Raw genomic sequence first — 21024 nt, 5'->3', positions numbered from 1 at the left:
ATAATTAAAGACAAAATAAAATGAAGAGAAAAGCCAGACACCCAAATGACAACAACGCCAAGCTGTGAGAAACCATCCTGCACTGCGGCGCTAGGTTTAGGGCGTAGTCGCAGTTTTTATTTTCTTATTTTTCTCAGTTTTTCCTTGACGAAATTAAACATTTAAACATTTTTATTTATAAATAATTAAAAATAGTTGAAACTTTTCACTATTTTCTCTTTATTTTATTTTGTATTTAATTATTCTAGTTTTTCCAAATTCAATTCAAACGTGACTATGACAATGACTACGACTACGCCCCGTTTCGGAAAGCCAATTTTCTGACTCCAGCTATTTAAAGTCTAGAACTTAACCAAATCCCGAGCTCGGAAACCGGCCTTAAGATGTAGTAAACTCTAACGGACACTGTGTAAAAAGTCATATTGTGAGACAGAAGTTATTTATTTCCAAAATAACATGAACCATTTATATTTTCAATGTATCAAACTTGATACAATATTGATACTTACCAATGATACATTATAATACAATAATTAATATCGGGGACCGAACTTCGCTCTGGTGTACAAAAGCATAAAAAAATTATTACGAAAGAATTTATAAATACTATTCATAGTTCATACAGAAATGTTCTATCTGATCACAGTGAATTGAGATTAATTCCCAGAGGAATGCAAAAATTTCCCTCACAAATGCCCGGTTGCACAAAAGCCCAATTTTAATCCTAATTAATTTCACGTGAACCAAATCAGAGAAAACAATTTCAAAAAGATGGTTCTACTGTAATTAATCAGGATTGAAAATAACCCGGCTTTTTTGCAACCAGCACTTAAAAAAAACTTTACAAAAGTTCAACAGCTGAGTCATAATTTTGACACAGTCCCACATACATGAACTCGCTCACTCATTTCCATCATCAACAGACGACGAAATAATTATTATCAGCTGTTTTTCCAAAGATGGATAGTAATTATCTTTTTGATGACCTTCAGCGAGTTTCCCCAGGGATGAGACCTAGTGCAATCGAATTTTTATATTATAAACCTACTATGTTCTGAATCTCGTGAGAATCGTTAGAGCCGTTTTTGAGATCCGGTGAAATATAAACATATAAACATCTAAACATATAAACAGAAATTGCTCGTTTAATAGTATAGGATTGATACAATAATAATGATGAATGTTTTCTATTTTTGACCCCTACAACTGTTTTCATGAATTGGGGACTATGTTCTGAATTGTTCGTGTGATTATGGATCGAATAAAATGAAATAATCTATTCAAATATTGGTGTTTTATTCATTAATAACAGACTTTGCTTTGGCTGTAATCTTGAAAAATATAAATATCCATGAAAATATTATCTCTTGAGTCGTTTTCTCACTTCAACCAACTGATTCAAGTATTATGTTTACTTTTTGTGTAGTTGAGAAATTGATATTGTGGTAATTATTCATATTAAATAAGAAGGCTAAGAAATTGTCAACAACCACAGATTTTATTATAATAGATAGATAGATGTTACACCATTGTCAATCTCTGATAAACCTATTTTGTTTCAGGTTCCTGTTGGAGAAACGGGCCGATCCTCTGGTGAGAGATGCCGAACAAAACATAGCGTTGCATTGGGCTGCACTGGCCGGCAGTGTCGAAATCACTGAAAGCCTGTTGAACTATGGATCTGAAATCAATTCTACCAATACGCATGGGGATACAGCATTGTGAGTAGATTGGTTCCTTTGTTTGACGCTATTGATATTTTTATGAGCGTTCAATCTGTTTGAAATTTTGATTTGAACTCGTCCAATGTACTTGGCGCTTATAAAAAGTTATTACAAACACTCATTTTCAATGCAACTACTTACTTACGAAGCGCTACAGCCCTGCGTGGACCTTGGCCTCCTCAACAATTCGCCTCCATTCATCTCTCTGATTAGCCAGTCTCCTCCAGTTCCTCACTCCCAGGCATGCTAGATCTTTTTCGCCACACTGCACATAAAGCAGCTGTTTTCCAGTCCCTACGTAGATCTGAAAGACCTTGTTTGCAGACGACGTCAGAAAAGGGTTTCTTTTCCGGTCTAGGCCAGAAAGTTGTCTCTTTCCAGCCGCTCATGGAAGTAGTTAATAAGTCATCCGCTTGATCGGGCGAGTGTCCACTTTCATCATCAGCTGAAGTCGCCATGATTTCAGTTCCAGTTTCGAATCAAACTAATTCGCTTCGCAACCAGTTTTATTCAATTATTTATTGTTGATTAGTGCATTCCGAATTTTCAAAAATGCTTGAAGATGACTGTGGTATTCCAAGTGAAATTTTAAAAGAATCTGAAATCCTGACTGCAAATCTTCTACCACTAAAATCAAGAGATAGGTACGATAGCTTAACGAGTATTCTTTATTTATTTTGTCAGCAATACCTGTAGTGTGGCGAAAAATATCGTTCGCACCACGGGCAAAAATGTTTTTCCAGCTCTCAATCTTTTTCTAGCTCTCAATATTGAAAACCGATTTCGAGCTGGAAAAATCTCATTTTCTGCTCTAGGTGCGAAATATACTATTTCCACATCCTGCAGCCAACGTGTTCTCGGGCGACCTCTTTTCCTCGTTCCTTCCATTCTTCCAACAAGCATCTGCCTCTGCATCCTATTATTCTCCATTCTTTGGACATGTCCCAGTCAGCTGATTCTTCTAGACTTTATGAATCATACTATGTCAATTACACGCAGAAAGTTACTTATTTTCAACGCAACTACGGTGTACGCTTCATCTTCAACCTTAGACGTGATGACCATGTGACTGAATACTTTGACAGACGTAATCTCATGAAGCTGCATGATTGTAGGGCGCTTCATGCTGTTATTTTTCTGCATAAGACCTTAAAAACTGGAACTCCTAAGTATATTGCGGAGGATTTCCAATATTTGAGTGATATCGGTCGGGGTGGTACACGGCATGGTTCCCATCTACTGGCTGTCCCAATTCATAAGACAGTCATGTTCAACAAGTCCTTTCTTGTGACACAGCTTGTGGAATGTTGTTAATTGTCAAAATTAATTTCATGCTAGAAGAATTTAATATTAATTTCCTTATTTTTCACATCTTGCTTATAAGGTTTGTTGTATCCATATTGTTCCTTTTTTCTTTGGTTCTTCGATCTTATCATTTCTTCATAAACTTCTTATTTATTTCCTAACAGATCTTTGTCATTTTACATATTAAGAATGCTCTATTTTAAGTTCGTCGTCGTCTTCCTACAAGGATTAGGCAACTTGCCTGTTCCGACTTCAAACTCACCATCACATCCATCTTTTACGGGGTCTGCCCACACTTCTCCTTCCAACCGGGTTATACAACATGACTGCCCTTGGAATCCTGTCGCTCTCCATCCTTTCAACATGCTCTTTCCAGTTTTGCCGATTTTCTTCGATCTTCTGCCATATGGAGATTATGTTGAGCTCGCTTCTTATATCAACATTATGAAGCCTATCTTCCCTTGTGCACCCTTTTACTGCTCTTAAAAACCTCATTTCGGCAGCCTGTAACCTACTCCATTCTTTCTTCCTAGGTATCCAAGATTCAGAGCCATATAAGAGCGTTGGAATAGCCATAACCTTATAGAATTTGAGTTTTGTCTCTCTCCTGGCTCTGTTTCTCAAAGTCCTATTTATTGTTCCACAAATGGATTGGAATCTATTCAATTTTACACTCATCTATTTTAGCGCTCGTAACGCGGCCGGGGGATCTTCGACTTACTGGTGAACTTCAAACAGCCTCTAAATAAATTTTAAGTTTATTCAACTAATCCATCTATAATTATTATTTTTACTATTTTTTCATATAAAATATTGTTTTGTCCAATTTTTCTTTTTCTGAGTATGGTTGTTAAATTATGATTAGGATTGTATTGGAGGGTTAAGTGTAAGAGAGGGCCGACTGCGTCCTAACTTCACCCTCCTAGGTCAAAATAAAGGCAGTCATTCAATTCAACCAACTTGTTGGTATGTTTGCAGGCACATAGCGGCCCGACAAAACGCATTCAGCTGTGTTGTTCTGCTGCTGGCGCGGGGCGCCAAGGTGGACATGCACAACAGAGCCGGCCTGACGCCCCTGGAGTGCTGCCTAGACGTTGAGAGTCCCGCCTACAAGGCAATCAAGTTGAATCTCGAGTTGCGGCCTCATTCGTCCAAGGCCAGAAGGCCTACTAAGATTCTCACCAAGTAAGGACTATGAATAAATGTTTAGTTGATCAAAACAAAGCAAAAAAATGAAAATAAAATCCATAATGTAGAAATTACCATGATTAATTATCCTGTTGTTCCTACCCAATCATATGTATATATGATTTGTAATATTATATCCACGAATAATAAATAAAAAAATAGATAATGATCAAAATATTAAGAGGAGATTAAGGATGGCTACTAACGACAGGACATGCATGATGAACATTTGTGTATGAGGCGAGAAGGCCTACTAAGATTCTAACCAAGTAAGGATGCAAAATAAATGATTACGTTATTAAAAAAAGTCTCAGATAAACAAAACAACAAGAGAATTAACACGATACTATTGGGATTATCAAGATGAGATCTCCTTTTTCATTAATGAGGTGGTTTTTTAGCGGCCAAGATATATCCATAGCCTAAATATCAAGCAATTCTGAGAGATTTTCATTTTTCTGTAAATTTTCTGTAATTTTTGTAAAAAATGTTGAAATATAAAAAAGCTCAAACTCTCAGGAATGATAGATAGTTTGTATAATACGTAAATACTATTATGTCATCACATTGGCGAAATTCGCTCCCATTCCCGAGTTATAAGCATTTGAAAATTTGGTTTTCTCATCATCTGAGAGAGGAGAGGAAATTTTGGTTTCAGGGATAACTCACTCTGTATTGCAGCAAGTCTCATATTATTAATAAATGGAGTGGGTTCAATGAGGTGGAATGATGAGACCTACAAAGATTCTAACCAAGTAAGGACTTGAAATAAATGAATATTCAATAATACAAGCTTAGTCAAACAAAACATGAGAAAATGAACACCATAATAATTGGAATATTGAGAGGAGAATAAAATCTCCTTTGTTTTAATTAGGAATGGAGTGGGTTTAATGAGGTTTGATATTATGTCTAATCTTTACTTTGATCTAATCTATTATGAGTAATAGTATGTCTATTCTACGATGTAATCTATCTTGTCTATACCGAATAGTAGATTGTAATACTATGGAATACTATTCTATACCGAATAATCTATTACTGACCATCCACGTAATTTATTCTACGTTTATTAAATGCAAATAGAATGCTCATCTAATTTCTGTTTAAAGCGTTTTTACTTGTATCTAACACGTTTGAAGCTCTCCTCTTGAAAGACTAGATATTTCTTTCCTCAAACTCGTACTCAAATATACTGAATGGTTGTTAATTGAGGTTTGATTTGATTAAATCTTCTTCCTGGAGACTCTTAAAAGAGTATAGGAAATCGTCAAGAAGGACTATTTGTCCAAAAAATAAAAGAATACAAATAAACATATATTCATCATATTCCACAATGTACATTACAATTTAACCCTCCCAAAAGCCTCATTCTCCATCCATAAATTCTTGAATACTGTAGTAAACCCCGTTTGCTAGATATTTTTTCAATAACTTTTTGAAGATATCCTTATTCTCGTTTTCTCTCAAAGCAGACGGCAGTTTACTCATAAATTTGATACACATTTAAGAAGGCTTTTTCTCATACTGAGCTGTCCTGTGGTATTTTGCAGAAAAATTCTTATTTCTTGTGTTATAATTATGTATGTCACAGTATCTTATAAACTTTTTTACTCTTATGTAGGCCTATATAATCACTTCGAAAATGTACAGTGCAGGCACAGTTAGGAGTCTTTGAAATACTCTCTGCGGGGCTGTAATGGCTTAAGACCTTTTATTGCTCTCACAGCTCTCTTTTGCATCCTAAAAACTCTATCCAAATTTTGGAGACTGGAGCCTCCCCTCCCCATACCAATATTGCATACCGAATATGCGACGTTATGAGGGCATGATAAACTGTACATGTTAAGATAGTTTCAAAATAGATGTTGAAGGTTTCAAGTAGAGTAATTCTGTTTCAGTGACATCACAAGAGGCCATGAAACAAGTCCTGTACAATGCATCAATGCTTACGATGATGAAGGCGAACCTCAAGACTTTGTTTATGTAACTGAGAACTGCTTCACGTCTAACATCACTGTGGACAGAACCATCACCTCGTTACAGGTACATTTACATCAATCAAATAACATTCTAGATTCTTGGACCAAATAAATAATGGTATACTGCAACATAACACTATCAATGTAAAAAGAAAAGAGTGAATTCTAATTACCGGGTGTTTCAAAAAGAATGATCCAATTTTGAGCAGTTATATTTATTTTGAAAAATGGTGCACACAAATAAATTCTACATCAAATTACTCATAGAAGTATCAAGTTTATGATTATGTATTATAAGTGTTCTATTTGCCCTCCTTTTGTGGCTCGGATGACATCTAGACTTTTGAGGCTCGGACGACATCTAGAAGGTAGCGAATAAATAGGCTGAACACTATCTTGTCACTTTTTGCTTTTAGAAAAAACGAAAAGCGAGCCCAATGGGCTCTCCAATATCAAGTATCTTTGCTGAAATATACCTCCAACTCATAGAACAGAACCAAATCTTGAAAAACAACACTCACAGCAAAAAAATAATATATTGGTTCAGATATGTTGATGACATCATCCTCTTATACAATGGCAATAAAAGACAATGTGAACAGCTCAGAACAAAAATTAACAAAATCGATAAAAAACTCCAATTTACAGCTGAATATGAACATGAAAACACCCTCAATTTCCTAGATTTAAGTATTACAAAACACAACCAACAACACACCTTCAACATATTCAGGAAGCCAACTATGACAGATACTCTTATTCACAACTCCTCAAATCATCCTGTTCAACACAAACACTCAGCTTTCCTATCTATGCTACACAGACTTCAAACCATCCCCCTCTCACCTGAACACTACAAAGCAGAACTCAATACCATAAAATATCTAGCACAACAGAACGGATAAAAACACAACCTAATCGACAAGCTACTCCAAAAAATCAAAAATCAAAAACAAGAGAAGGACAAAACTGAAATAGTTATTTGTGCAACTAGTGCGCAAAGTGACAGTTTGCTGCACCGAAAGAAACGTTTACGCCCGAGCCGTAGGCGAGGGCGGAATGGTTTCTTGAGTGCAGCTGAGAGCTTTGCGCACGTATTTCACATTAAGTTTTTCCTACAGTTACCATTGAATATGAAAAGTGGGTAATTATGGGTAAAATTGCCTGAAATCCATCAAATATTTTTCTGTGTATTTTATTATTGATAAAACCTTAATCCTAAAATCCTAAAGTCCTCGTTGTCGTTGGTTATAATATATAATGAATAATAATTAGCGCGTTGTGCTTGGTTGCACCTCTGCTCACTATAGCAGCCACAGCAGTCACTGTTACCAACTTCATTTTGATTTTGCTGCACTGTTGCTCCATATAACCTACTAAGTATTTTGCGTTGCCATGTTGCAAATCTGGAGTGCAGAAAAATTTTTCCCGCACTAGAGCGGAAAAGTGATTCTTTGCGTTCTGTAATCAGTGCAGCAATGGCCACTTTTCAACGTAACTGTAGGAAAAGTTCATAACACATAATATGACATCATAACATACATAAACAACAAATCCAACAGAATAGGAAGTATGTTTCGAAAATCTGGATATAAAGTAGCATTTAGAACAAAAAATAAAATCTACAAGCAAATCAATAAAAGAGAAAAAATTCACACATCAATCAAATAACATTCTAGATCCTTGGACCAAATAAATAATGGTATATTACAACATAACACTATCAATGTAAAAAGAAAAGAGTGTGTTCTAATTACCGGGTGTTTCAAAAAGAATGACCCAATTTTGAAGTTATATTTATTTTTTAAAATGGTGCACACAAATAAATTCTGCATCAAATTACTCATAGAAGTATCAAGTTTATGATTATGTATTATAATTGTTCTATTTGCCCTCCTTTTGAGGCTCGGATGACATCTAGACTTTTGAGGCTCGGACGACATCTAGAAGGTAGCCAGATTCATTCCAGACTGTTAGCAAGTTGTCTTCTCGGTCTGTAGCTACTACATCAGTTATCCTGGTTTTTAGCTCCTCAATATCAAGTGCTAAGGGAGGAACATAAACACGATCTTTTACGTTGTTCCGTTACAATTATGTTCTATTTTTTGGACATTTTATTAATCTATCAAAATTTGGAAATGGAATAGATTTGGGCCAAGCCTGTTGTTCCTTCCTAATCATATTTATATGATTTGTTATTCTGTCCACGAATAAATAAATAAATAAATAAATAAAACTAGCTTACCCGGCTAACTTCGTATCGCCAAAATGTCAATGTATCTCATGTCACACTTGACTTCTTTATTTGGTGAATCATGAAATTTATCTGACAATCAATATTTTCATTTACATCTCAATACGGACTTCCTATGTGCTTAGTCATGCAGCATTCATTATTCCGACATTGCAACATATTCTCGATCAATTGGTAGTGATATCTATCAGTAAAGTATTGAATTAAAAAATAGATACCGGTAGGTTAAATCAGTGTTTCAAAGATGAATTTAATGTTTTCATAGTTGTTGATTGTCAATAGATGGTCCAGGAAATATGCGATGTACGATGAATTACCTAGAATTCCATATTCTTTCCATCTTCAATTTCAGGATGAATATAATAAGCTAAGCTAAATTAAAAAAAAACAATTTAGTCTGTCATTCTTCAGTAATTAATGATTGCAATATGAACAACTCTCTTTCATGAGATGAATAATTATTTTCCAGTTTCTCAATGATAGGGGAGTGATAATTATTTGTATAGGTCTTAAAAGGATCGATTATCTACAGCTGGTACCAATCAACTACGGTACACTAACTTCAACTCCAAACCACCGTTTTAATACCAGTACACAATTGATCACAGGGTGACGTGTTTATTATACAGCTGGTAACTTTAGATGCTAAATTATAAGTAGCCACTCGGCCTAAAATATCAAAAACATAGGACTGTAAAATGTATTAATGAATAATTATTATTAGTCCCCCTATTAAAATTTCTGGTCAGAAACCATCCCCAATATTCACACAACATATTCCCAAAGTTTCATGCCGTTCTGTCAAGTAGTTTATAGTCTATAGGAAGTTATAGTAGTCTATAGGAAACAAACAAACTAACAAACACACAAACTAACAAACACAAAAACAGACATTCATTTTTATATATAGAGATTGGTGTTGTACCGTTGGAAGTTGAATAAGCCCATGAACACTATCTTGTTCCTTGTCTCAATGATCTTGTCTTACAAGTTTTTTGTATCTTCTTTCTCAATCGTGTCTCGAAACAATCCATGTCCCTTCTACAATCTAAATGATTCACTATTTATCTCATTATCATCATAGAACTCTGATTCATTCATAGAGAGTGTAATCACTCAAACGAATTCTTTGAATATAACTACTGTAATTGAATTAGAGGTAACTTACTAATAGTGGGTAGGTTTGTGATTTTGTATTCAAATTTTTCAAATAAGTGTAATATTTCTTAAGTTTTTTATTCATTGGTGATACATTCTGTTATTTATTTAAAGTATTATGTCAACCTTCAAAATTCAAAATTTTTAAATCATTCCTGGACCAAAAATCAAGTGAAGAAGCAGTGTGTGATATCATAACCTCAATCTTTGAACAACATTAACTTTCTATCAAAATTTTTGGAGAGAATTAGTACAGGCTCAGCCTAGTTTTTCCTTCAATGTCATAATTATATTATGATTGTAGTTTTGTACAATAAATGAACAAACTTCCTATGGCAAAAAAATGAATGAATTCCCAAATTTTAAAAGTCAATATATAATGCAGAATTGATTTTGGTCTACTATGATCATCATTAGCTCTTGATACTTATGTACCCATCTTTGTTTTGATTGAAGTATTTTTATTTGTTGTCTATCAACCTAGCATTATCGTATCCAACATTCATTCTCCTATTAAAATTTTGGTGAAAATTATGAATAGAATGCTTGTTATTTCCGTTTCAGTCTTGTAAGTGCAAAGAAAACACCGCTTGTACAACTGGCTGCTGCCTGTGTGGTAAAATTAGCATGCGCTGTTGGTATGACAATGATGGCAAACTGCTTCCTGAATTCAATTTCGCAGGTAAATATGAACGAGAGCTGTATATTTTCATCAACTCTGTTGGAGTAAATCAAATGATAATCTTGTGAATTCCAAGGTTTACAAAATTATTTCAAGTAATTCTAGGGAATAGAAAGTTGCAGTAGTTTTTCTTGTTGTTTGGTTTGTCATGAAATCTACCTGACTAACACTCGTCTTGTGTTTGGATAGATTTTTCTCGTGATTTCAAGTGAAATATTCATTTTTTGAAATATCTATCATTGTATTAATATTGTGATAGAAAATCACAATAATAATATTCATTATTATAATATAATAAGCACAAGAGTAGAATGACCTCCTCAGAAATGAGATACCTAAGGAGGGTGGTTGGAAAAACCAAAAGAGAGAGTGAGAAATAGTGTGATCAGAGAAACATTAAAACAGAAGGAACTGATTACCACTGTTCAGCGAAAACCCCTTGGATGGTATGGCCATGTAGCTCAGATGAGTGATGAACGAAAGTCAAGGCTGGTTATGGAGGCAAGACCGGAAGGAAAACGAGGCAGTGGACGACCACGACTTGAATGGAATCAGTATGTAGAGAGTATAGCTGCTGGAAGAGGAAAGACAATGAATGAAGTAAAGAGAATGGCACATGATCGTATAAAGTTTAGAGAAAGGTTGAAGGAACCCGACGCTTAACGGCAAAAGGGTATGAAAAAGAAGAAGTATTAATATTGTTTTTTGTGGGTTATGTGATGTATTGTACATTATTTCGTAAACTGTTTCTTTAAGAGAATAAAATTTGATTTGGTTTATTCTTATTTATTTCATTCACACTTACACAAAATTAAAACACTGATTGGGAGAGAAACAAAAATTTTGATATCAACTGACTTTCTCAGTTATACCATAGAGAAAAAATAGCATAAGCAGATATCCCATGGTATAGGGCGTTTATGACGCAACTTATACTGTTTTCTCAAGCCGATAGTCCACGTAGTTCTCTTTCCCGTGAAGCTGTGTGACGCTTGTGGTCTCTCATATTGTGCCGTTCAAACACTCTCACCCGGCCAAAACAGTAAAAATCTACAATAATCGACAGTAATCGGCTTGAGATAACAGTAAAAGCTGCGACATAAACACCCTCTACCATGGGATATCTACTTATGCTATCGATTCTCTATGGTTATACAGTGTAAATGAAATGATTTGAGACTTGAGCTTCCAGCTGCCCGAATATCGGCGTTGCCAGATTGTGTGAAACTATGACTGTATAAAAGCCTGATCGAAGCCTGATACCAAATATTTTATTCAATGTGACAACACTGCTTACGTTGGCCGATGCAGCGTTGTCACAGTGAACATATTACAGTCACATGTGCTTGCATTAGAAAGTCTCAAGTTTTGCACAATCTGGCAACGCCGATGTTTGGTCTTCTGGAAGCTCTAGTCCAAACTTTTATTTTGAACTTACCTGGAGAATGAAGCCCAAACTTACTTTGTTTAGAGTATAGGTACAAACTGGTTCTATATTTTGTGTAATCTTAGAATAGAATAGAACTTTATTAACATAATTCAGATAATACAAAAAATAGAAAATGAAAACTCATTCACAAAAACACCTCGTTTGAAAAATGAATTCAAAATAACATAATATGTTCTCTTTCGACAAAGTAAAAAAGTTTTTTAGGCTTGGCCGAAGCCGTCAGACGGGTTGATAGTTTACAGTCCTTATAATGTAAATTTATTGCAGACACAACACCATGCTCACAACTCGCTTACACATTCTCACTATAACACTAGTGTGTAATCATATGTTTCACTTTAAAATGAATGATAAAAAACACATTCTCAGTTCTCACATTTATTTTATTTGGAATTCAACTGTCGGATGAATGAATTTGATAAATTGTGTAGCTTACTATATTTCAAGAAAATCTTGAATCGTATCGTTTATTTGAGGTCAGAGATGTGTGATATTTAATGAACTTCCTCTTGAGATAAGAATGCTACCGGTAAATAAATTCAAATTTGTTATTGACAAATGGCTAAGACAAAACCTATTTTACAATTTAACAGAATTTATGGATTGTGATGTTAATATATTTTCCTACAGTTACCTTGAAAAGTGACCATTCCTGCACTGATTACAGAACGCAAAGAATCACCTTTCCGCTCTAGTGCGCAAAGTATTACTTTGCGTACTCTTAATACTTTGCGTATTATCTTGCAGCCATCCCAATCAGCAGTTGACATAGTTGACATTGAATTTGTTCTATCTATATTTTTTCTGATTTTCAAATAAATAAAAATGAGAACTAATTAAATTATACATTTTGAATATTATTAATTATTCATTATTTCAAATATTTTTACATTCTTAAATTGATTGGTTGAAAAAATATTTAGAAATTAAGATTTACTCAAAATTATTCAAATTTTCAAATTATTTGGATTAATTTAATTTTTAATTTGAAAAAATGATCGATTATTAATCTTCAATCGGATTATCAAGTTTAAAATAAATTAAAGTTGTTATTAATAACAAAATTATACAGACAAACATTTGATGGATTTCAGCCATCATTTTACCCATAATCAACCACTTCTCATATTCAATGGTAACTGTAGGAAAAATTTAATGTGAAATACGTGCGCAAAGTTCCTCTGCTGCACTCAAGAAACCATTCCGCCCTCGCCTACGGCTCGTGCGTAAACGTTTCTTTCGGTGCAGCAAACTGTCACTTCGCGCATTAGTTGCACAAATAACTATTACCTGATTGTGTTAAAAATTTGTTGAAGATTAAATGTTTAATAATTTATTGAAGAAATTTAGACTTCAATGTATTGTGTTTAATTGTACATATTTTTATTATTATGACGAAGTCTAATGCATGTTTGTTTAATGTTAAAAAAATACATTTTTCTTATTTTAGTTGAAATCCAACTGTCGGATGAAAGAATTTGATGAATTGTTCAGCTTGAAACATTTCAAGAACATTTTTAATTTTCACATTTTTATTAGTTGGGATCCAACTGTTGTATGATTGAATTTAATAAATTGTGTAGCTTAATTTCATTGGTTGCGAATCTATTTCACAGATCCACCCATGCTGTTCGAGTGTAATTCGGCGTGTCAATGTAATAAATTGACGTGCAAGAACAGAGTCGTGCAGCATGGTATCACAGGCAGATTCCAATTATTCAGAACAAAAACCAATAAAGGGTGGGGTGTTCAAACGTTGAGGTTAATTCAGAAAGGCACTTATGTTTGCGAGTAAGTATAATAATCCAATATACTTAATTACAGGGTATATATAGAAGAAGACGATAGTTTTCACGCGCATGTTTGTGCTAAATTTCCGGTGTAGCTGACGTCATTTCATATCCAATCATCTACTTTTAACAGATAAGTTTCATAAATTTACTATAGGTGTTAGAAACCTCGGTTGGTGGCGATGACGCAATCTAGCTGGCTGGCCACTGCGCACACATTTCATGACCCCTACCGTTTTCATCTAAATACCGTGCTTAATAATACCATAGAGAAACAATAGCGTAAGTAGATATCACATGGTATAGGGAATTTATGTCGCAACTTTTACTGTTGTCTCAAGCCGATTACTGTCGATTATTGTCAATTTTTACTGTTTTGTTGGGGTGATAGTGTATGAACGGCACAATTTGAGAGACTACCAGCGTCACACAGCTGCATAGGAAAGAACTATGTGAACTATCAGCTTGGGATAACAGTAAAAGTTGCGACATAAACGCCCTATACCATGAGATATCTATGCTATCGTTTCTCTATGATAATACTTAATCCAATTACTTATTACTATATAATCCAAGTTAATAAAGCTCATATCCAAGTTTCGAATAATATTATTTTTACTCTTTATCACCTTGTTGATATTATAGTAGTATGTTCTTAAAAGCAGGGTTTGCTTGCTAAATCTGCGTTTTCATTGGTCAAGTCTCCTTTAATTCAAGTGTTTTAACGTTTGGGTTAAATGGGTGGTTTTGAAAACTTCAAGGCAAGATTTCATAACCTTAAAAGTTAAAAATACATCAATTCCACACGGTCGACAAGAAAACTTGATTAATATTTTTAAACGCCCATTTAACGGTTAAGTAACTTACCGGATAACTTGTGTGAACTATTTATTTATTATTGGTTGCAAATTATTGTGACGTCTATTGCTCTATAAGTTTTAATTAATATATAACAAAATATTGATTTATCTATAGTATGAATCTCCTGACTCTCACTTATTAAACTTTGATTCGAATTGTATAGAAAATTATTGAAACGATTTGGCCCAGTTGCACAAAAGCTGCTCAAATTTTAACCGTGATTAATTTTACGAGAACCAATCAGAGAAGGCCTTTTTGATAAGACGGCTTTTCTGATAGGTTCTCGTGGAATTAATCACGGTTAAAATTCAACCGGCTGTTTTGCAACCGGGCCTTTGAATGTTTCATTGTATTTTTACTTTCCTTGCCCTATTACCATAGCATAGCCACCTCTAATACAAGGCCCCGGCCTACGATATTGCAACGTCGCAGTGTATGCCTAGAATTTAATACATGATTGGTGAAAAAGATTTTTAAAAATACCAGCTGATCTTTTCCACCAATCATGTATTAGATTCTAGGCCTACACTGCGACGTTGCAATATCGTAGGCCGGGGCCTTGTATTAGAGGAGGCTATGACCATAGGTAAGGAAAGTATTGCTTTCCGGAAAAAATTAAAGTACCCCGATTTCTAAATTTTCTATACGTTTCAAGGTCCCCTGAGTCCAAAAAAGTGGTTTTTGGGTATTGGTCTCTGTATGTGTGTGTGTGTGTATGAGTGTATGTGCGTCTGTGTACACGATATCTCATCTCCCAATTAACGGAATGACTTGAAATTTGGAACGTAAGGTCCTTACAATATAAGGATCCGACACGAACAATTTCGATCAAATGCGATTCAAGATGGCGGCTAAAATGGCGAAAATGTTGTCAAAAACAGGGTTTTTCGCGATTTTCTCGAAAACGGCTTCAACATTTTGATTAAAGTTATACCTAGAATAGTCATTGATAAGCTCTATCAACTGCCACAAGTCCCATATCTGTAAAAATTTCAGGAGCTCCGCCCCTTCTATGCAAAGTTTGATTTTAGATTCTTAATTATCAGGCTTCAGATACAATTTGAACAAAAAATTTTGAGTGGAAAAGATTAAGCATGAGAATCTCTACAATTAATGTTCAGTAACATTTTCACCTAAAATTAAAAATAAGCTCGAAATTCGAGTAAATGTGATTATCCAATTGCAAAATATTGGCAACTGTTGATTCTATTAAATGATTCACTATGAAGAGAAAGCAGACCTCGTGTGCCTCCAGCGTTATTGCCCTGTCACCATCTGCCTCAAATCTTTGAATAGTAGACTAGAGATGCGCGGGATTACTAGCGTTACGTTATCAATTTCCATAACGGCAAGGAAAGTTGTGTGAGTGCGCCACACCAGATTTTTGACTTATTGTAATACAACCATTGTTGAATACAATGTGTTTAGTAGCCTTTTCAAATACGTTTCGTTCTAGTAGCTTTTTCGCTCTGGATTAGACGTGTGTAGTGCAGCAAGCAGAATGTAACATTTTACTGCAATTCTTATTGAAACAATCTGATTTTTTCAGATACATTGGTGAAATAATATCCGACTGTGAGGCAGATACCAGAGAAGATGACTCCTATCTATTCGATTTGGATAATAGGGTAAGTGACCAATGAAAATTTAGTTCATAAAATAATCGAGAAATCTACTCCGAAAAATGTAGACCGAGTCAGTGTCGTCTAGTTCTGAGACCATGTCTTCTAGTCGATCGTCTCGAACTAATAACAACTGCCGTTCTGACTCGGTCTGAAACGGCATAGTATGGATCGTCTGCCAACATTCGTTCAAGGATAATACCTCTTCCCATCGCCGAGTACTAGTTCGAAAAACATGAGTTTCCTCTGCACCACTTGTATTTCTTCATTATTCAATTTACGTATGTGAAAGAGTGTAGATTGAAATTTGTAAATAATTCAATAATGTTATTCAAACTTAAATACCTCAATCGTGGAAATATTGCAAATCATGAATTGAAAAAGCCAAATTAATTGTTACTATAATGTTACCTAATGGCTTTTAAGAAATGTTGTATAATATTTCCATGATGAAATTTCATCACAATCACCCGGTTGCACAGAACCCTGTTGAATTTTAACCTTGATTAAAAGCCACGTGAACCAATCAGAGAAGCTTTCTTTTTTTAAACTTTTTCTCTGATTGCTTCTTGTTACATTTAATCATCATTAAAATGTAACAGGTTTTTGTGCAACCGGGCTAATAAGTTGTATTACATAGTTGTTCAATCACTTTTTGTGTTGTTGAGAAGTTGATATTGTGGTAATTATTCATATTAAATAAAAATACTAAGAAATTTTCAAAAACCACAGATTTCATTGATAGAAAGATCGGTTTCGGTTGTTACACCATTGTCAATCTCTGATAAACCGTTTATCTCCAGTTTATCTGAGATTTACAATGGTGTAACAACCAAAACCGGTCTAAGAAATTGTCAAAAACCACAGATTTTATTGATAGTTAGAAAGACCTGCTTCAGCTGTTACACCATTGTCAATCTCTGATAAACCGTTTATCTCTAGTTTATTAGAGATTGACAATGGTGTAACAACCGAAACCGGTCTTTCTAACTATCAATAAAATCTGTGGTTTTTGACAATTTCTTAGTATTTTTATTTGATTTGTTTAATCTTTCAATATGTTCAATTCATTTACTTATGTTTTTGCAAATTATGAATTTTCCAATCATGGTTGGTGTTTGACAGGACGGAGAAACATACTGCATCGATGCATGTCGATATGGCAACATTGCCCGCTTCATCAACCACATGTGTGTTCCGAACCTGTTGCCTGTACGTGTGTTCATCGACCACCAAGATCTACATTTTCCCAGAATTGCATTTTTCGCCAACAGGGACATCATGGCCTACGAAGAACTGGGGTAAGTAGGATTAACGCCTCGCTTGTTCCCGAAATAGAAAAAACACCATTGGTGATAAAACAATACCATTGGTCCTTATGGGAATATTCACACAGCAAAATGAAAATGTGTGAACACGCACATAAGAACCTATTGTTTTTTTTTCAATTTTGATTACAGTATTGCTCAATTTCTACGAGAGGAATTACAACCACGGCTTTTGTAGTATGCTAATATTTATAGCTTTATTAGATTTAAGGAATTTTTAGATTAAACATAATTTTTTTGAAAAGGTAAATTGGTAGGCTATCACTCATTTTATTATATAAGTCACTATTGGAATAAGAATTCTTATCAAATCATAACAAGAATGGCTTGAAATAGAAAAATTTTGCAGTGTAGGTTATCTTTAGTATTAAAACAGAACATACATTACGGTATCTCTAACAATATTATTATAAACGAATATATGTGATCAATGATAATACTGCTAGCTTACTCAGTAAAGGATTTCAATATTCAGCCTGATCCAGTAACTTACATGAATCATTTTTATCTAATCTGTTTCTACTCTTAACAAAGTGAGTTTGACACAATTTGAAAATTTGACGATTCCCCGATCCAGGACCGTGAGGAATACAGTACATCTTACTCATCGGAAGTAAGTACTGTACCGGTAAGTAAGTAAAGTGTTCTTTATGAGTTATGGCTGATCGATACAGTGTAAATAATAATTTATTGCAGAGTGAGATATCAGAGTTTTTATATTTATATCATATGTAAGACCATGTCATATCATGAAAAATCTATGCATTATTCTTCAATAGCGCTAATGAACCAATGATATGTCTATTGACGCTCTGGTAGGATACTACTTGAAAGATTTATTCTTGGTCACAACAGTAATAATATAAATAATATCCTGATACATGAGAATAATTGTATGATCACATTGAATGGATATGTGCAAATTTACGTAGAATCATGCATGACCCAGAAAACAAAATTTGAAAAGTGCTATTGAAACACGTTGTTTACACTGAACGCAACCAAGCACGCTTTCAGTGTGAGCTAGTGTTCCTTTTGCTCTTTTCAGATATTGTACGTTTCTTGTCTGCACGCTTGGTTATGCATAATTAAGCGCGCTCTTGCACTCAATTATATTAATATTCATGATGGTCTCTTCTAACATGCAAAGGCTAGAGTCCCCCAGCTGAGTTAAGATTATCTGCTAAATGGCAGGGGAATCATAGCGCAATTAATAACCCAATTCAGTGTTGCTATAAATTTGTCATTTCATTCATTGAACTGTTATTTCATATGCTAAAAATGTGTATAAAATTTGAACATTTTCTGCTCATTTGGTTTTGAAAATCCTGATAAAACACAGATAAACACTGGAAACGCCAATTTCTAGCACACCTTCTAAGCCCTTTCAATAGCCTACATAACTAATACACCTCAAGTTACCTGAAATTTTGTACCAAACGTAAGAATTTTCTCTTGAAAGCTAAGAAAACGCTGGTAAGAGCAGAAAAATCGCCTATTCTGGGCGATATAGAAGTCAATAAGGTTTAGTTATTTTAAATTTCTAGACCCTATAACTGAACAACATTAACAACATTTTTCTGTCAATTCTTGAAAAAGCGCATACCGTATTGGTCGTCTTTGAAATTTTTTTTCAATTACGGTCTCAGTCACTACACCTCCGAGTTTACGGAGGTAGTGTCTTAGTGCGCCACTAGAAGGTTGAACATTAACTATATTTCATTTTGATAACTTTAAAGGGAAAAAACACTCACATTCTTTTGGTGTGGCGACGACCGTTTCGAGTTTCTGTTTGGCTTGAGAATGTACAACACCAGTACTAAACGGTCGTCGTTACACCAAAAGAATGTGCTTTTTCAGTTTAAAGTTATCAAAATACAATAGATTGTAATAATATTGGTAATAAATATGGATAATCAACAACGAATCAACTGAAACACGACTTTCTTACTTATCCGGGTGAGTAAATAGATTAATGGGTGAAAGAATGAGTGTCATTTTACTTCTACCTAATATATATTAATATAAAATATAATGTCAAAAACTGATATGTTCATACTTCATTCAGTTTTGAAGCTCTGCTATTTGAATTACAGCACGATCTTCAATAACTTCTCCTTTATCAATTACCCACAGTTGTGGGGTCAGAGGAAACACATACCGTAATCCAAAACACTACTGGCAGTTTAATGATTCTAAACTTTGAAGAAAGTATAGGTATATACAGTAGTTCAATTGAAATATTATTCATGATTGTAAATGTCATAATTTCAATAAAAAAAATTACGGTGTTAAACTATACAGTTAATTTTGTAGACCTACCAGGGTACACTATTTTATAAATTGTAACTCATTCTCTATTAATGTATGCCAGCCATGAATCATATATACGGTATATATATATATTTAAATATAAAGAAAATAATTAAAAATCTCAGTACCCTTTTTTGAAAAAATGACTGTCTGAAAAAATGGTACTGAGATTTTTAATTATTTTCTTTATATTTATATTACAAGTAGCCCTATACAGGAAAGAGATATATAATATTTATCCTACACGATTTAAAATCAACACTTTTTTACTTGCAAGTTTTGAAATAATAATGAATTTAGTCTTAAACTCCAGAATAGAGTTGAGCGCAACTGTAAATACATTGTACTTAAATTCGTTTAGAAAGAAACTAATTTAGTTTATCAACAATGTTTTTATAATTTATTTTTGTTCAATAACATGATAATTCTTATTTATAAACCATGCCTCTGCTAAACTTGATACTTTTGTAAAAGAAGTAAGTTTGAATTTTGAATAAGCTATCTTGAAACAAGTAACCTACAAATTGGTTAACCAACAACTAAAAATATTAATATAATTCAATGATTACTACCCTTGAAATTTATGATGTAGGTTAAAATTTGAATTGGAAAAATAAAATAACAAGTCTTTATTCGAAAAGAGTGATTATCAGTTGAATTATTAACGTTTATTCACGAAAAATTCCATTCAACATAGGGTTTTCAATGTAAACACGGGTTGAAGTGTACGCTTTTGAACAGCTGATCACCTGATGGTTCTAGCCTTGTAGTTACGTAAGCGACGATATTAGATCGCTCTTTATAATTGACCGAGCGAAGTGAGGTCGAAGATTCAAGTCGACGGTTTGGCATTTCTCTTAATGTTTATATGTTGCGCATTTACGGCGAAACGCGGTAATAGATTTTCATGGAATTTGACAGGTATGTTCCTTTTTAAATTGCGCGTCGACGTATATACAAGGTTTTTGGAAATTTTGCATTCCAAGGATAATATAAAAGGAAAAAGGAGCCTCCTTCATCCGCCAATATTAGAGTAAAAATCAGACTATAGAATTGTTCATCATAAATCAGCTGTTTAGTGGACTATAATACTACCCGTTCAAAAACATCGAACATCTTGAAAATGTATCTTGCCATCAACGTTAGTAGACAGTTGACAATAATCATAGCCACCTCTAATACAAGGCCCCCGGCCTACGATATTGCAACGTCGCAGTGTAGGCCTAGAATCTAATACATGATTGGTGAAGAAGATCAACTGGTATTTTTTAAAATCTTTTTCACCAATCATGTATTAGATTCTATGCCTACACTGCGACGTTGCAATATCGTAGGCCGGGGCCTTGTATTAGAAGTGGCTATGCTAT

At 34.1% G+C, this 21024-nt stretch overlaps 1 protein-coding gene across 3 annotated transcripts in view; it reads left to right on the top strand.

The window, feature by feature from the left end:
- The window catches only part of LOC111060381 (histone-lysine N-methyltransferase EHMT2), a 69689-nt gene that overhangs the window by 42703 nt on the left and 5962 nt on the right, over positions 1-21024 (top strand). For 2 of the 3 annotated variants that reach the window (XM_039433232.1, XM_039433230.1), the window contains exons 11-17: positions 1563-1721; positions 4008-4214; positions 6119-6263; positions 10176-10293; positions 13360-13534; positions 15944-16022; positions 17142-17317. In XM_039433232.1, the coding sequence (XP_039289166.1) occupies positions 1563-1721; positions 4008-4214; positions 6119-6263; positions 10176-10293; positions 13360-13534; positions 15944-16022; positions 17142-17317 (1059 nt within the window). The remainder of the gene's footprint in view (positions 1-1562; positions 1722-4007; positions 4215-6118; positions 6264-10175; positions 10294-13359; positions 13535-15943; positions 16023-17141; positions 17318-21024) is intronic. The other variant, XM_039433231.1, reaches the window with a different exon arrangement.

The sequence above is a fragment of the Nilaparvata lugens genome, chromosome 7, assembly GCF_014356525.2.
Source record: "Nilaparvata lugens isolate BPH chromosome 7, ASM1435652v1, whole genome shotgun sequence".
NCBI classification, from domain to species: domain Eukaryota; kingdom Metazoa; phylum Arthropoda; class Insecta; order Hemiptera; family Delphacidae; genus Nilaparvata; species Nilaparvata lugens.
This window is presented reverse-complemented; position numbering and strand designations above follow the sequence as displayed.